Source organism: Phascolarctos cinereus, unplaced genomic scaffold, assembly GCF_003287225.1.
Source record: "Phascolarctos cinereus isolate Bilbo 61053 unplaced genomic scaffold, phaCin_HiC Scaffold_5;HRSCAF=322, whole genome shotgun sequence".
NCBI classification, from domain to species: Eukaryota; Metazoa; Chordata; class Mammalia; order Diprotodontia; family Phascolarctidae; genus Phascolarctos; species Phascolarctos cinereus.
In genome coordinates, this window is record NW_027555958.1 from 460,902,295 (window position 1) to 460,920,166 (window position 17,872).

At 41.9% G+C, this 17,872-nt stretch overlaps 1 protein-coding gene across 2 annotated transcripts in view; it reads right to left on the reverse strand.

The window, feature by feature from the left end:
• Window positions 1–13,331: 13,331 nt before the first annotated feature.
• The window catches only part of LOC110212942 (cytochrome P450 2J2-like), a 36,587-nt gene continuing 32,046 nt past the window's right edge, over window positions 13,332–17,872 (reverse strand). For both annotated transcript variants that reach the window (XM_020993116.2, XM_020993115.2), the window contains one exon: window positions 13,332–14,709. In XM_020993116.2, the coding sequence (XP_020848775.1) occupies window positions 14,602–14,709 (108 nt within the window). In that variant the 3' untranslated portion in view covers window positions 13,332–14,601. The remainder of the gene's footprint in view (window positions 14,710–17,872) is intronic.

Consider the following 17,872-nt stretch of genomic DNA (forward strand, 5'->3'; position numbering starts at 1 on the left):
TCCAGTTCTTTTAAATGGTGAAGGATGCTTCTCAAATGGAAGGTTCTGATGGAATTCTGGATCCCTAGAGCAGGACTATTCATTGGTCAGAGAGCTAGGAGATCATAAGGTGTCCATAGTCTTTGTTGTAGACTTTTACTTAAAAATTATAATATAGGACTCCCAAAATCTTAGGTAATATCATATATTGTGAAGTTTATGTTGATTTGTAAAAAAACAAAAAACAGCTAATAAAGTGACTGGTGGAGAGGGCCAGGCTTAGTCCTAACTGTGCCACCATGTGGCTATTGAACCCTGGACAGGTCACCACCTCTCTGGGCTTTCTTAGCTCTAAAATTTTATCAGTCGAAGACAGCATGAAGATCAGAAATGGAGAAATAACCCCGCATGCATTCACAGATTTTGAGGTATGAGAGGTAAGCCTTAAGGGTCCAGTGTTGTCAGATGTTTTGACCAAAGGCAAGTGACCTTTAATGGGAATTTGGATTGAGCAAGTAGTTTTAAAAGTGTTGAATGACTAAGGCTGATAAAGTGAAGAGAAAACTTATTTTGGGACTTCATAGTGGACCAGTGAGGGAGAACTGGCCACCCTTGTGAGGTGCTGGGATCAGATGTAAGGGGTGGGTGCCGGTTAGTGGTGGAGAATCAGCTTAGCTATCCACGTGGCCTAGCCACATGTGAGGGACAGACCCAAGAAAGTAGAGCAGGTGCTCTGGCATGCGGGCAGGATCTTCACTTGAACTGGAAGGGATATTAGAGGTCATCTAGTCCAATTGTTTCATTTCACAGATGAGTTAACTGAGGGTGAAGTGAGTTGCTCAAAGGTCACACAGGTTGCAAATTCTTTGCTGTGAGGCAGCTGCCCTTGGACCTGTTCAGGCTCACCTCTCTTAGATGAGTTATTCCTGAGTGATGAAAACTCACAGATGTAAAAGACTGAGCAGCTAGTTTTGGTGACCTTTGAGGAGCTACCAGTAATGGTGGAGAGTTGAGACAGCCAAGGTTGTAGAATGACCCCTGCTTCCAATCTCTCCTCTCTCTGATCCATTCCCTACATAGTTGGAAAAGTGATAGTCCTGAAGCATAGGGCTGATTGTCACTCCACTGTTCAAGAAACTGCAGTGACTCCCTGTTGCCTCTAGGATCACGTACAAACTCCTGGCTACCTTTCCTGACTTTGGTAGAAATCACTGCTCTTAACACAGTCTACATACCACCACACTGGTCTCCTTGCTACAACTTGTGCATGACAGCCCATTGCCCACCATTCTGTTTGGAATGCCTTCACTCTTCCCCTGTACATCTGGGAATTCCTGGCTTCCTTCAGAGCTTGTTTTAGGGCCCCTTCCCACCCCATTTGCTCTATCCTTCCCCTTCCAAATGACCTCATCTTTTGTTTTATATCCAGTTATATGTGTAGTTACAGGGTCATGAAGCACAATCTAGAAGGGGCCCCAGATGCCATTTTGTCTTAACTCCTCATTTTCCAGATGAGAAAACCAAGTCTCTTAGAAGTTAAGTGACTTGCCCACAGTCACACAGGTTATAAGTATCAGAGGTAGAATTTGAACTTAGGTCCTAAGACTCCAGTGTCAGTGCTGTTTTCTCTGAACCACATAAATTGCAACCCTTTGAGAGTAGGCACTCTCTCCTTGTGAATTTCTATCCCTATGCCCTAGTACAATGTTGGGTACATAGTAGGTGTTTAATAAATGCATTGAATTGTACTGAATGGAGAAATGTTCCAAAACTCGTTTTTTTTTTCTTTTTATAGCTGATGTTGAAATCTCCCGCCTCTCCTTCTCTCACTGTCTCCTCCCTTTCTCTGTCTTTGTCTTCTCTGTCTCTATCCCCTTCTCTCTGTGTGTATATGTACATATATACTGCATATTATGTAATGATATGGGTGCGTGCACATTATGTGACTATATATGTGTGTATACATATATAACATTACATAATTATGTATGTGTGGTATATAGCTTGTATGTACACAGATACTTCCATGTTGTCTCCTTCATTAGGACAGGAGCTCCTTGGGAGCAGGGACTGGCTTTTGCTTTTCTTTGTATCCCCAGCACCTAGCATAGTGCCGGCACATAGTAGGTATTCAATAAATGTTGATTGGTATATAAATGTATGTATACATATATGTGTATCTGTATACATGTATACAAATTCTATGCATCTTGCGTACTGTCATCAGTGAAATTCAGCAAAGGTAGATGTTTTCTCTGAGCAAGATAATAGTTTATTAACAGGGGAGCTGCCTGTTAATAAATCAGGTCAATGGCTCTACTTCAGTTAGCCAAAGACCCTGAGATGAGTCCTGAGCTCCTTTTTATGAGATTAGAACAAAGAGTGGAACAGGGCAGGTGGGGAAATAATACAACTGGTTATGGGGTTGGTGACATCCTGGGGTGGAAGACAACACGACTGGTTACGTGGCGGAGGTGTAGGGAACAATGTGGAGTTGGGAATGGGGAGCTAGAAACAACCCCCTTCTTAGCCATGACTAAGGAATGTTCATTGTTTGAGTCCACATGGTTGGAAATAGTTCCCAGATGGACTAAATGGCCACGCACCTTCTGCATTTCTCTAACTGCTGCCCGTTGTTCCTAGTCCTGACAGCTGGGTCTGCACAGAAAACATCTGATTCTTTACTTTGTGATAGCAAATTGGAATAGCGAACCAGAGGCCCTCGGAGGATTGCTTGGTGGTGGACAGATGCTAGACCAGACTCCCTGGTGTCTACCCACATCCCCCAAGGATCACGTCTCCTTGAGGCAAGAACAGAGCAGTGATTGGCAGGAGAGCTTAACTCGTTATGAGCCAGCTGAATTTCTGCACTGAGTTCAAAGGACTGTGACTTGGGCAGTTACGGGACAAAACCAATTAATTGTAAATAGGATCAACACAAAATGGTACAGAAGCAATTTTAATCTCAATACGCAGTCATATGTGTAATCTCAATACGCAATCATATGTGGATGTATCTGTGTGTATATATATGTCTGTGTATCTATATGCATGTAGATACATGTGCATATTTATATAAAAGGGGGCAAGTTCCCTCTGGTCTTCACACACAAGCTGATGGATTGGTTGTAAAAGGGATCTTATTTCATCCCGGGTGAAGATTCCTTCTAACTCTCAGATCTCCCATCTTTAAGCCTTTGCACTGGCTGTGCCTCATGCCTGGGATGCTCTCCCTCTTTCCTTCTAACTTTTCAATTCCCTGGCTTTTTTCAGTTGGTCAATAAGCACTGAAGTGCCAAGCTATAAAAAGCAAAAAGCAGTCCCTGCCTTCAAGGATGGTACATTCTGATGGGGGAGACAGTGCGTTTATACCTGAGTCCAGGAAATATGCAGAGAATGTGAAGTTGATCTGAAAGGAGGAAACAGTAGTGGCTGGAGGGATCAGGAAGGGCCTCTTGAAGAAGACAGAGTTGAGCTGAATCCTGAATGGAAGATGGAGTTGGGGGGCCAGAGCAAGAGTCAGGAAATGGCCCAAGTCCTACCTTCTAGAGCAGGTGTTTCCTAGCCTTCCTGGGGCCTTCTCTCTTGGATTACCACCAATTCACCCTGCCTGTACCTTGCACATTCATTGGATTGTGAGCTCCTCGAATGTGGGGACTGCCTTTTGTCTTTCTTTGGCAGTTCAGAGCCTTATCATCCTCTATCCAGGGGTTTACCTTATCTGAAGCCCATCAGTCAACCCGTTCCAACTGCTTTGGAAATCTGATATAGGCAATGAATCCCTTCTCAGAATTAGTATTTTTTTTTATTAATACAAAAGAAGGCAATTTTATTGAAATTCAGCCACCAAGATAAAAAAAAAATAAAATTCACAGATGTTAGGTCTTTAAGAACTCCTACACTAGTGATAGGGGCGCCATCAACAAGAACTTGTGTTCAGATCAATGGATGTGACCTGTCCTACTGCCCTTTGCCCACATAGAGCGTATCTCGAGTATCGGGTTCAGTTCTGGGTGCCACATTTTAGGAAGGATGTTGATAAAGGTGCCCATGAGAATGAGAATACTATGCTCTGCCATACAAGGATCCATTGATGGAGCTGAAAGCTCATCAGAGTTTTGGATAACCAAATGAATATTTTAAGGGTTGTCCCAAGTCGAAGGATTAGATGTTTTCTGGGCAGCCTCAGCTGTTAAGACTAAGAACAACAGGCAGAAGTTAAAGAAATGCAGAAGGTGAGTGGCCATGTAGTTCATCCTATTTAGAGAAGAGGTTGCTGGCTATAAGATTGGACAAAAGGGACCACCAGCCTAGGCTTGAAGGTCTCCAAGAAGGGGAGCCATTGCATATGAGGAAAGCCCTCATGGCTAGGACTTTTTTTAGCCCAGACATTCAGCCTTAATTGCCTTCCTTACTTTTTTCTATTATTTGTTCCTGGTTCTGGCTTCTGGGGGCAAAGAGAATATGTCTGACTGCTTCTTTGTATGGCACCTCTATCGTGTGCCCACCAAGTCTTCTCTTCTCCAGCCTAAACATCTCTAGTTTCTTTATCTAGTCCTCATACGATGTGGACTCAAGGCCCTTCATCATCCTCGTTGCTCTCTAAATTGTAGTAGAGGCAATACTACAAGAAATCGGAAAGGGCTACTTTAGGAAGTGGTGGGTTCTCCATCGTTGAAGGCATAGAAGAGACCAGAAGGGTGAGGCATGGCAACTGGCACAGAAATAATCTTGGACCAGCAATTAAATACAATAAACATTTATTAAGTGCCTACTATGGAGCAGGCACTATGCTAAGCACTCCTTCAAAGTATTTTTAAATTCCCGTCTGCCATCAGAAGCTGGATGACCACTTCTCAGGCATGTTGGGGAGTCAGTCAGTCAGCAAATATTTATTAAAGGCTAATTGTGGAGACTGCTTTTCTGTTTCGGGTTGGACTAGATGACCTTAATTCAATTCAACAAGCATTTATTAAGTCCCATGGGGAGGCCTGTGCTAAGTCCTGGGACCTCTGGGGCTCTGTGTCTATGATTCTATCTTCGGACAATGCAGTGAGTCTTCTGCCAAGAGTGACTGCTTGAATAGGCTGCGTATGAAGCCATTAGTGAGACAAGCCAAGCCCTGGGGACTGGCCACTACGTCTTAAAGCTTTTCTCCTTGCCTACTTCAAATTTTCCTCTATTTCCAAAAAAAAAGAGAGGTGAGTGGAAGAGAGATGATCAAAGACTTTGAGCTTTTCAGAGCAGAACAAATAGGACATCTGGAACCAAACCAAACCCAGCCTGAGCCAGGAAGGGTAAAACCTTCCCTGGCTGCCTGAGGCCATCTCCATTCCTCTTAGGAACTGAGTGAGGTGAGATGGGATGAGGGCTTAATAGCCAATCGTGGGGCTTCTCAGCACTACAGGCAGCTGGGCTTTGAGACCCACCTTTGGAGGAGAGGAATCCTGTCCTTATCCTCCTAACCCTTGGTTACTGAAGGCTTAATGTTGGGATGCAGCAATAATACACCCACCTCCAGCTGCTGTGCCTTTCTGGGTCCCAGGGGTTCGGCTTAAAGTACAATCCTGGAGCTCTGTAGTGGTAGCCTGGCATGGTGGAAGGAATGTTTGTATCTGGTTCAGTGGCCTGAATACAAATCTAAGCTTGGCCGTATGCTATTTGTATGTCTTTGGTCAAGTCACTTAATGCTCTTGACCCTCAGTTTTGTCATCGGGGAGACGAGGCTGATACTATTCATACTACTTAGCTCCAAAGGACTTTTGCAATGGAGACATTTTGTCAACCTCAACCATATGACATTAATGCAAATTATTTTGGGGATAGAATTAAATAAGTCTCAGAGTTGAAAGAAATTTCGAGAGCCTGGTGCAGCCCCTTGCTTTCTTCATAGCTAACATTTATGTGGTGCCTACTGTGTGGCAGCTACTGCACTTTATAGTTATCACCTCACTGGATCCTCGCAACAACCTGGGAGGTAAGTGTTATTATCATCTCTCTTTTAGAGTGGAGGAAATTGAGGTGAATAGGGGTCAAGTGACTTGCCCATGGTTAGACAACTAGTAAGTGTCTCAGACTGGCTTTGAAAAAAAAAAGTGCTTTATAGAGATGAATATAGGGTTACTATGCCCCCAAAATTCAATGTACTTGAAAAAAAATGGTATCCTAGTACTACAACATCTCCCTCTGCTTTACTAGACCCTTTCCCTGCGGCAGGCTCCCATCCTGCCTCTCACCTTCCTACCCCCTTAAAGCTCTTTCAAGAAGCTGGCTGGGATAATTTGCATAACCGAGTCCAGCTGCCCACAGGAGAAGATCGGAGGTAGAAAGATGGTCCTGAACCCCGAGTCTCTATTGGCAGGCGATGATGTGAGACAAAAGCATCTTGCCCAAGTGCTGGGGAAAGTGGGGTTATGTAGCCAGCAACTGGCTGTGACCTGACCTAGAGTAGAAAACAATAACCGGTTTGAGAGTGGTGAGGAAAAACAAACAGTCCCTGCAGCCCTCTGAAGAGGCCCCGTGGACAGAGACCCTGCTGGCTGCTGAGCATATCTTGGTGTGAAACACCAGAAAGCTGAAGTAGGCCAGAGATGTTCAGTGCCCTCAAGATGGGAAAGAACATGAGGATGTCATGCCTGGCACATACAGGCACTTAATAAATGCTTATTGACTGACCTAACTTCCAAACAGTACTTTGTGCCTGGACCAGAGGTAATTAGCTAATCTGTCAGAAGAGGGACAGACAACTGGGAATAGCAGAGCTAAGAGCAGTGATGATGAGAACCAATATTGCATCCATGATATCCTCTAAGTAGAAGTGAGTAGCACTGGGACCCGTCCTTCTGTGGAGCCTGCATTTATTAAGTCCCCATTGCGGGCCAGGCCCAGGCTGAGCTGGGACACAAAGAAAGGCTTGTGAGAAGTTTACAGTCTCCTGAGGCTGTAAGCAAGCAAACCGCTATGCAAGGTATCGGGTTTTTTTGATTGATATATAGAGAAGATTTCTCCAGGATAAATTGGGAGGTGATCTCCCAGAGAAGGCACTATGACGGGGAAAGGAACCCTGGAGGTAGAGATGAGATAGGAGAGACTCCCAGGCTTAGGGGACAGCCAGCAAAAATGCCTGGAGTCAGGAGACGGAGGGTCTTGTCTGGAGAACATCAAGGATCCCAGAGTTACCGGATCGTAATACGTGGAGGGGAGGGAGGCGTAAGAAAATGGGCCTCTCTCGTGGGGAGGGGGAGCCAGAATCCTTTCCCAGTCATTTTTAATCTTAGTGCCTTCACTCTGAGACTGTCCTAACGTCCTATTAGATAGAAGAGGATCTCTGACCAGGTCTCTGAAGGTCTCTTGTTTCTTTATAGATTCAGATGCAACGTCTCCCCATCTTCTTTATTATAAAAATAACATTATTTTTTAAAGCCTTTGAGGATGTGTGCTTATAATGGGAGCAGGTGGCTACTCCTGGAGAGCACCAGATAATGACTTCTAGGTTCCACCTGGGTGGGCCAATCAGCCAGATGAGTGAGAAGTTTCCCGTGTGGGTTGGACCTCTGGGCTATACTTGCAAACACACTGATTGCCCTGAAATGTGAGGGAAGACAGAGACTTCATTTTATGCCCGTAAAATCATATGTTCCTTATTTCTAGATTCTCCAGCTCAGTGTTAGAGACAATAGGTATTGTACCCAAGGTAACAGACACAGGTAAGAGCATTTCTGCATTGTGGAAGATTATATGAAAGAAGGTTAGATGGATGGAAGGTCACATTATATTAAAATATGAGAGAAATATTGATTTGTTGGCAGTATCACACAGAACTGGTCCTGGGTATATGAATGCATTCCTTTAAAACATTTAAGGCAAACTTAACTCACAATGAAAAAAAGAATTATAGGAATGGCCAATTAACTGGAATTGTGGGTAGAGATAGTCATTGAACTTTGGGGGACAAATGATCAAGCTCATGTTCATGAAACTGCTAAAAAACAATCCCACACCCTCCCAGGACACAGCTTGGACTTGGTTAATAGCTGCAGCTTAATCTCAATAGAAAAAGCCCTACAGCAAGGGCGAGAGAGCATATTACAATCATTGAGTTCCCAATTGGAAGGTTCTTAGAGACTGGACCAACCAAAGAGAGGCAGAGTAACATGGTCATAAGAATAAGTGTTTTAAATAAGCATTTATGACAAGACAGCACTTTAAGGTTTATACAGCACTTCATCTATTTTGTCTCCTTTGATCCTTACAACATCCCTGGGAGGCAGGTGCAATCATTATCTCCATGTCACAAATGAGGAAATTGAGACAAATAGAGGTTAAGTGACTTTCCTAGGGTCATACACATAGCAAGAATCTGATTCAAGGGGCAGCTAGGTGGCGCAGGGAATAGAGCTCTGGCCTTGGAATCAGGAGGACCTGATTTCAAATTCAGCCTCAGACACTTAACATTTACTAGCTGTGTGACCCTGGGCAAGTCACTTAATCCTGATTGCCTCACCCAAAATAAATAAATAAATAAATAAATAAATAAACAAATAAATAAATAAATAAAATCTGATTCAGAATTTGTATTCAGGTCTCCTTGATTCCAAGACTGGAGCTCTATCCACTGTGCCATCTTGTTGGATTTGGCCACTGGATTTTCCATTCTGCTTGCAAGTTTTTTGAAGAGAGTCCTCAGATGTTCCTGCTAGAATCTCTTACAAAACAGATCTCAATGCAGATTTGCACAAACTTTCAAAATTTGCTTCTTTAATAACTAGTTTGTGTTGTTGTGAGAAACAGCTCAAATCTTATAGTTCTGATCTTATTAACAATAGAGCTATAAGTGGACATCTAATTTGGAGCCCTCAGTTCACCTGAAACTTCAAAGGATTTAGGTTGCAAATACCCCATGCTGTTTCTCCCTTTATCCCTTGCCTGACATAAACATGGTTAACAACAACCCAAAGGCCTACTGTTACATTAATATATGTAAGATATCGAGATATAAACTAAATATTTTAAATACTTCAGAAGGCAAGAACTCTTACATTTTTTCAAATTATATATATTTATACGGTCTTGTTGTTTCCTCAGAATTTTTACCATTTTTATTACTTAACACATCAAGAGAGCCGCCTTGAATTAATTGAATAAATTATTCAATTCCACCCTTCTCCCTCCACCCCCATGAGGAGCAGTGACAGATAAGGATTTTAATCCTCAAATAAAAACATAGGTTATAGAACACTTTTTTATAAGAAGATGACCTATGATTTTTTATTTTATTTTATATCTTATTTTTAAATTTTATTTTAAAGTAAATTCTTACATTAAACATAGCAAGTTAACTTTAATTATAGCAAAGATGCCACTGAAGTAATCAATTTTAAAACAGTACATATCAAATAAGTTATTTATAACAGGCTTGTACCACAGGGCATGCATTATGGTCAGATCTTGTTTCCACATTAAATAATATACTCAAAAATGGACTTTTCCATTGGTATAACATAAATATTCCACACACACACACACACACACATATATAATATATTATATATATATACATACACATATATACACACACACACACATATATATATAATATATTTTTATATATATATATATACATATATATATACATACACATATATATACACACACATATATATATAATATATTTTTTATATATATATACATACACATATATATACACACATACACACACACACACACATATACACACATACACAGAGAGAGAGAGCACAACAGGCAGATGACTAGGCCAAATACTCATTTATTAAGTTATTTAGGATATAGAAAGGATTATAATTCTGTGCTGAATAGCTCAGATCTCACACATATGCATTTTGCACATCATCCTTAGTCTAGTGGATAATGATTTAATATTGTGTTTTAATCTTTTTTTTTTCACAAACTTCTTTTACTTGGTCCAATTATTCAGAAAGAATGAGCTATTTCAGGCATTTAATCTTACACATGACTATGTAAGCATTAGGCAAATGACAAACCCGAGTACTAATTTACTAACTTGTTTAGGATATGAAATGACTACACATTTAGACTGAAAACAGTAAGATCTTACATACTTGCATTGTACTCATATCTTCTTGTGACCACTTGCTCTAATGATAGAAATTTGCTATAAAAGGTAAAAGCAAGGAATTGATTATAACATCAAACTGGTCCTTGAAGACTCAAACACATAAAACATCCTTAGCTCTGTTTGATTTTAGGTAAGTGTCACAGCTTGCCAGCAGCTGGTGTGGGTGTGGGGCGAGGCGGTGGGAAGAAAGGAGGAGAAAGGAAAGCCAGGCTAGGCGAGTCTTAGAGGTTGATGCTCAAGCCTAGTTTATTTCAGGAGTTTTCTCATTATATGCTCATAGGAAAACAACTTCATATCGTGAGAAATGATTTACAAGTTCTGCGAAGTGCTATTAATAACATACACAAACTAAGCAGCTAGAGATCATCTTTTTCTCATGGGAAAGTAATTTTAATGCCCAGGTTTTTATCTATTGTTTTCCTGCTCAGTTCTTAGTATTGTCTACCACGAGTCAGCCACCTGGCTTCAAGACTGATCACAAGTAAGGACTTGGGACCAATGATTGGGAACAAACAGGAATTGGGGCAAAAGTCAAGGGAGCGTTTGTCCCAGGGCAAGCCTCTGTATGTACTGACCCCTTAAGTCACTAAGATTTTCCATAGGGACCCAGCTCCCAACAACAACAGAAAACAAATCATGCAGTCACAATTCTACCTCATTGCCAGACTCAGGAATAGCCAGGTGGGAAACATCCCTATTCAAAATATATATGTGTGTGTATATATATATATATATATATATATATATATATATATATATATATATGTGTGTGTGTGTGTGTGGTGTTGTGTGTGTGTGTGTGTATACACACACACATATACATACAAATAAATATACACATACATATATACATATACAAACATATCTACACATACATATATACATACACGCACATACACATACAAATATATACATATATATATACACACACACACACACACACACACACACACACACACACACAATGGGAAAACTAAGCCAGAAGGATTCTATCTTAGGATATACTAAGGTTGGCTTCTTGGCTTTTTCCCAGATACAGATCTCCACTAGTAACAGTTCGGGTTCACATTCCCTCTGAGTATTCTGTGGCATTTCTCTTGAATGGTGGATCAAAAAGTTATATTATGGCAGCCACACCAGCACACACATAAATACACAAAACCTTTATTATCTACCCTCGAAAGTCTTTAGGTCTTTCCCCTTAAATAATAAGGGGCAATAGGTGTTTGAAAGCCGTTTCAGGAGTGCTAAAAGTCCTTTGCTAGCCTAGGTTTAAAATTTTGTATATTTGACCTTCCTGCCAATTCAGGGCCATATAGCTACAGCATTTGGGGGGACAAAGCTATCTTTGGATACTTTAGTACCCATGGGAACACTCACTCAGAAAGAAACAATAGTAAAAAAAAAAAGTAAAATTTTATATTCCACATATAAAATTTTATCAATCAGATATCTATAAGAACCAGAGCACTTAATTTTATCAAGCTTCCTTCCACTACACTTCTGCTGGCCACCCCCACACACAGGGTCCCAAAACCTAGCCTTCTTCGGCTACCCCTCGGGCCGGACAACCCCAGAAAAAGAGCTCCTCCCACAGCTCTCTTTGGCAGAGTCTTTTAGCTGGTGACAACCAAGCCTAGTGTTGTCCTAGCTAGGATAACCATTATCATTATCCAGCCCAATTATCCAGAACAGACCTTCAAATCTGCTTCACCTGTATACCCTTAAAAAATAAGACAAACCAAAACAAACGAACCTTACCTGTCTCCCTGCAGCTGCAGACAACCTGATTTCTTGTAATAAGAAACTCAACCGAAACAGAGAAATCTGAGATATGAGTGGAAAAGTGAGACTCCCCAAACCAGAGATCTGACACAGGGGAGGCACCATTAAACAAACAAACATCAACAACAAAACCGTGCTGGTGCCTGGCAGGAAATCTGAAGCCTCTGGTGAGTCTGCGTCACTTTCATCATAGCCCACTGCTGCCACCATTTACTAAAAACAATATCGTAAGTCCATGAAACATTGCACTGCAGCTAGATTTATTACAAGAGAAATGACCATGCATGTAAAACCCAAAGAATTTATAATGTATACAGAAGTTTGCACATTTATGATAGTATAACAAAGAGAAGAGAAGAAAACAAAAATCTCCACCTGAAGAGGCATGGCACAGGGGAGGGAAAGGTGCAGTAAAGGTGTGAAAACGACAAGGCCCCTCCCAAAGGGGAGGGACAAGGCAATGGCAAAAGCAACATTCTTTCCCTTGGGAATCGCTAGACCATGAAGATGTGATGGTCTGCTTATCTGCAAGGGTTCCAGCTACACAAGCACTTTTCTCAGCCTATGCAGACTGACTGCCACCTGTCTTGACTCCAAAGGACTCACAGGGAGTCCACCTTTAGATACAAACAACAAATTACGTCAGCTCAGGGGGCTTCATCCTTCACACATTCAGGGCCTCCTGCATACTCTGGGTCCAGTGTTACTAGAAAATATGGCAACTCAAAAAGACAAGTTCTGGGAATCCTTAATGGCAGTTAGCACAGTAGTAACTGCTAATACACATAGTCCTGCTTCATAAATGCTTGATTTGATGAGGAAATGAATAATACTGAAAGCAGATGAGCTGTGATAGCTTAACTCTCTTGGTATTGTGATTCCAGCTCATCTCTGAGCATCTCTAAGCTCATTTCTAAATACCAAGGGAGGAGGTTACCTCTCAGACTCAATTCATATATTAAATATTGGAAAACTTAATTTGTTTTGAAAATTTAAGTAAAAAACATGGATGGAAGTCCCAATATCTTCTTTCCATGTCCTAAATGATCATGTGGAGAAGCCCTCGGGAGACACAGACCTCACTTTGTAGACTACTGTCGAGGGAGTGACACAGACAACCAACAACATGGACTGTTTTCTGTTTCTGATTTTGATGCTTTATCTGCAGCGGCTATCACATAGTAGGTGCTTAATCAGTGCTTATAGAGTTGAACTCAATTCATTGAACTAAAGTTAACTGAAAAGGTATTCAGAAAAATATGAACTCACTTTGGACTGCCATTGTGGGTTCTACCTCTAAAGACTGGCAGAAATTTTTTTTTTCATTTTCGGACTTTGATTTAGTAAATTCCTTTTCATTTCCCCATCAATAAACTGAGCCTACTCCAGCTCTCCTTAGAGGGTTGCTGTTGTCAGATTAAAATTTGCAAATAATAGAAACTGAAGCAAATGAGTTCCAAACATGATTGGTTTATTAGCAATGGGTAGCAATTTGCCAATAAAATGGGTCTGAGACCACCTCATTTGGTACAAGGACCTCATTGTGGACTCACAGAGCATTTTTATAGGTCTAATGGAGGAACATTAGAAAGAGGAATCTAAATAGTAAATAAGGAACCTTAATCATATTGATTCACAGGGGCATTTGCATTTTCTGATTGGCTGGGTTATTCCAAGAGTTTCCATTATCAGCTTGGAAAGCTACCTTGTGTAAGGATCTCTGAAAAGAATAGGGAACCTTTACAGGAATTTTAACAGATTAGCACTACTCAATGTGTGGGCATTCCTAGCTCTATGTGAGTGTAATTAGTAGAGGAGTAATTATGATTTATCACCTGTAACAAGATTTTTAATAGGAATAAGGAACCCAACTCATCAGCTGCTGGATTAATGTTTCACACTGTGGAAGTCAAAGGAAATGATGAATATGAAAGTGAGTGGTTTAGAGACAAAACAATCCTCAATATCTATTGGGTTCTTTCTCCATGCCGGGAGCTGGGCTGGATGCTGTAGATCCAGAGACATAAAGAAAACAGCATCTGCCCACAAGGAGCTTACAGTCTGTAAGGATCTCCAAGGATCATCCTCTGTAACCTGTTAATGCCTCCTGTGACTCATGTAAACTCTCTGAACCCTCCTCAAATCACACCCATTGCATGATTTATAAGAGCAGGAGAGAAACAGGTAATTAACCAAACCAGAAAATAAAAAATTTGGCCCCACTGATTGAGGCAGCAGAAAGAAAGCATTGGTTCTCTGTTCAAAGCATCCCAAGGTTTTAGATTTAGAACTGGAGAGGACCTTAGAGATCTCCCTCCTCCTCATTTTAGATGTGGAATCAAGTGACTTGCTCAAGGTCACCCAGCTAGTAATTGGCAGGGCTGGGGTTTGAACCCAGGTCCTTGGACTCCAAGTCCAGCAAGGAATCCTTGTGCTTTCCTTTGGATGGAGTTAATGCCTCTCCTTTCTCAAGGCAGGAAGCTTCAAACTGGGCTACAGGTACCCTCCTTTTGTCTTTCTTTTCCTTGATTTCTCTCCCTTTCTACTCAAACAGCAAAGGGCAGGGTGGGTGACCTTGGAGGATGAGGATGGTTCCAGGTCCTTCCCTCTGTCCTGTGGAAGACCACCCTATAGGCCTAGCTTGGCCTACATCACTCGAGGAAGGGCACAGATTTGGTAGGAGGCAGGAGAGGTGGTTAAGCCGTATCGGGTGTCCAGGCTCAGCTGGGTGTTTGGAGGAGCCTGGAATGTGAATTTCTGGAGCAGGCAAGTGAAGAAAAGGAAGAGCTCAGTCCTAGCCAGCTGTTCTCCCAAGCACACCCTCTTTCCTGAAAGGGAAGGAGATGAGAAAGGAGAAAATCCACTAATACTTGGTCCTGGCAGTGGGTTGGGGTTGGGGTCTCCAGGGCCTGGTCTGAATCCCTGCATTGGGATGAGCATTAAACCTTTTCAGTGACTTATCCACAGCCACAATGCTAATAACAGTCAGGGATGGCATTTGAGCCCATCTTCCTTGCTCTATTTCAGACATCACATCTACCATGCCATGCTGCTGCCAACCTCAGAGACTTCCTACAGTTCAAATACTGCATCTGTAGGCAGAGGACCTGAGTTCAGGTCCCACCTTGAATGCCTCTCAGCAGGGTGGCTTTTGGACAAGTCACTTAACCTGGGCCCAAGTTTCCTCATCTGTAAAATGATAGAGTTGAATGATGTGGCCTCCCAGGGCCCTTCTAGGTCTGGATCTAAGATCCTGCTTCTGTGTAGCTTCAGGAAAAGCAGGGCCATTCTCTGAATTTAAACCAGGCAGGTGCATTGCATAAACTGTAGGACTGGGGTCAGGAAGAACTCAGTCTAAATCCTACTCCTGACACTTAGAAGCTGTGTGACCCTGGGCAAGTCACTTAACTGCTCTAGGCCTCAATTTCCTCATGTATGAAATATGCATAATAGAAGCAACTACCTTGCAATATAAAGATGTAGAGGGCTTTACAAACCTTAAACGACTATATAAATACCAGTTTTGGTTACTACTAGTAGTAGTACTAGTATTACTACTATGACCACAACTATGATTAATATTGTTATCAATTAATATTGTTGTTATATTATTATAATTAATAACAATTAATATGGTTATTATCTGTCACATGCAAACGATATCAGTATGTGCCTCACTGGGATGATGTGAAGGCTGAATGGGATAATGTATGTCAGGCCTTTTTCAGCCTTGTGGTATTGATCTGCTGTCACCAGCATCATGGAAAAAACCTCTGATCTTGGATTCAGAAAGCCTAGCTTGGATCATGCCTCTGACACTCACTAGCTGTGTGATGTCTGGCAAGTCACAGCCTCTTAGGGCTTGAAGCCACTCTCTAAGACTTGAGGAAGAAGAGAAAGTTCTGACCTGTCTCTGGCAGGTCCTACTAAGGAGGAAAGATTATTATGGGCAGTGGGTCATTGTCCAGCTTGACTGGAAGCTATCCACTCTCTTGAAGGAGGAGGCTTAGGAAGAAGGAGACAGAACTGAACAGAGCCCATTAGCTCTGTACCAGCCTTGATTATGTCTGGATGCTAAGTGAATACCTGGTCACCTTTCCCAAAGGAGCTGTCCTCACTCCTTTCTCCAGGGAGCCAGTCCCATGAAGCTCACATCATTTCTGATGGGAGAGGGTGGCAGTCTGGCCATCAGGAGACTGAGTCTGTGTGCCAACCCCTCAGTGCTGTGACAAGAGCTCGTCAAACCAGCTGTCTGGTGTCATGGAAACAACCGAAGGGGTAACTGAATGATCCTATGACTTTTCAACACCCTTGAGGTTCCAGCCTGTTACTGTTTCTCTGAGAAATTTCAGGCAAGCAGCATCCCTCTTTCCACCTTCCTTTTGGCATATGGAAGAAAAGACATGATGTAGACTCATCTCTAAATGCACAGAGGGCAGGCCTTGGAGCCAAGAGGATCAGAGATTAGGGACTCAAAGGGACCTCAGAAAGCCTGCTCATCCAGCTCTCTCAATTTACAGATTTAGAAAGTGAGTCTCAGGGAAGTTAAGTGATACCATCATGTCCTTCCCTCCCTCTTTAAATAATAGATAAAAAATCTTCCAGAATAACAAGAGATGACTTATCTCTAGTGATTTTAGGTTTATAAAGTACTTTAGCAGAAGCATTATCACATCCAGGTGAGGCATGAGCTAATTAATGCATTGAACAAACCTTTAATAATAATAATAATAGCTAACACTTATGAAGTGCTTTAAAGTGGGCAAAGCCCTTTAAAAATATCTTCTGATTTAACCCACAAAATGACTCTGGGAGGTAGGGGCTATCATTATCCCCATTCCAGAGAAGAGGAAATTGAAGCAAACAGTGGTTAAATGACTTGCCCAGCTAATAAGTGTCTGAGGCTAAATCATGTCTCCCTGATTCCAAGGCCAGTACTCTACCATTGTACCACCTAGCTGCCTAGATCACTATTAAGCACTTACTATATGCTAGGCACTAAGTGAAGTGTTGGAGATAAAAGGAAGAAGCAGAAATGATTCTGGCCCTCAAGGAGCTTACATTCTAAGGAGAAAGAGGATACCAAACTCATAAATAGGTATACACACAGAGAAGAGGGAGCAGGAAGGGCCTCCTGGAGAAGGTGGCATTGGACTTGGACCTTGAAGGAAGCCAGAGATCCCGATGGGTGGAAGTGAGGAGGGAGGGCATTCCAGGCCTGGGGCCAGAGCCAAGGCATGGAGTCAAGAGGTATGGGTGGTGTGGACACAATAGCACCCAGGCCAGCAGTAGGTGGTGGACAGGAAAGGCAGCATGATGCCAGGTATGAAGAACAGTCAATCTCAGGGCAGTTTATATTCAATCCTATAGGCAATAGGGAGGCCTAGGAGCTCACTGAGCAGGGTGAGGTCAGGGTGTAATATAGGCAGACCTGCACTTTAGGAAACTCATTGTGGCAGCTGGATGGAGGATGGATTGGTTTGGGGCGTGACTTAAAACAAGGAGATGAAGTGGGAGCCTTTTTCAGGGGTTCAGGTGGGAGATGATGTGAAGTAGGCCCCATAGGGATGATAACACTTTGGAAACTGTAAAGCACTATATAAATTACATATCTATTAATTTTAATAAAAATTTAATATATTTTAATAATTTAAAATGAGATCTATTTAAAATTTTGAAATTTATTAAAATAAATGGAATTTGTTCATTTTAGTTTATTAATTTTTAAATAAGTTTGATATTTTGATAATTTTTAAAATAAATTTTTATGAATGTAAGTTTGTAAGTGAAGGAAATAAACATGATTTGATGCCTCAGGAGTCATCCAATATAATCCCTGAAGGAAGGACACCCTCAAATGATATGCCTGACAAGTGAGCATGCCACCTCCAAGAAGGACAAATGAGGCTGCCCAGCCTGGTAGGACCTTGTTGTTCCCACCTCCATTCCTTTGCACAGCACAGGCTGCTGCCCCAGATCAATGGGCACCTT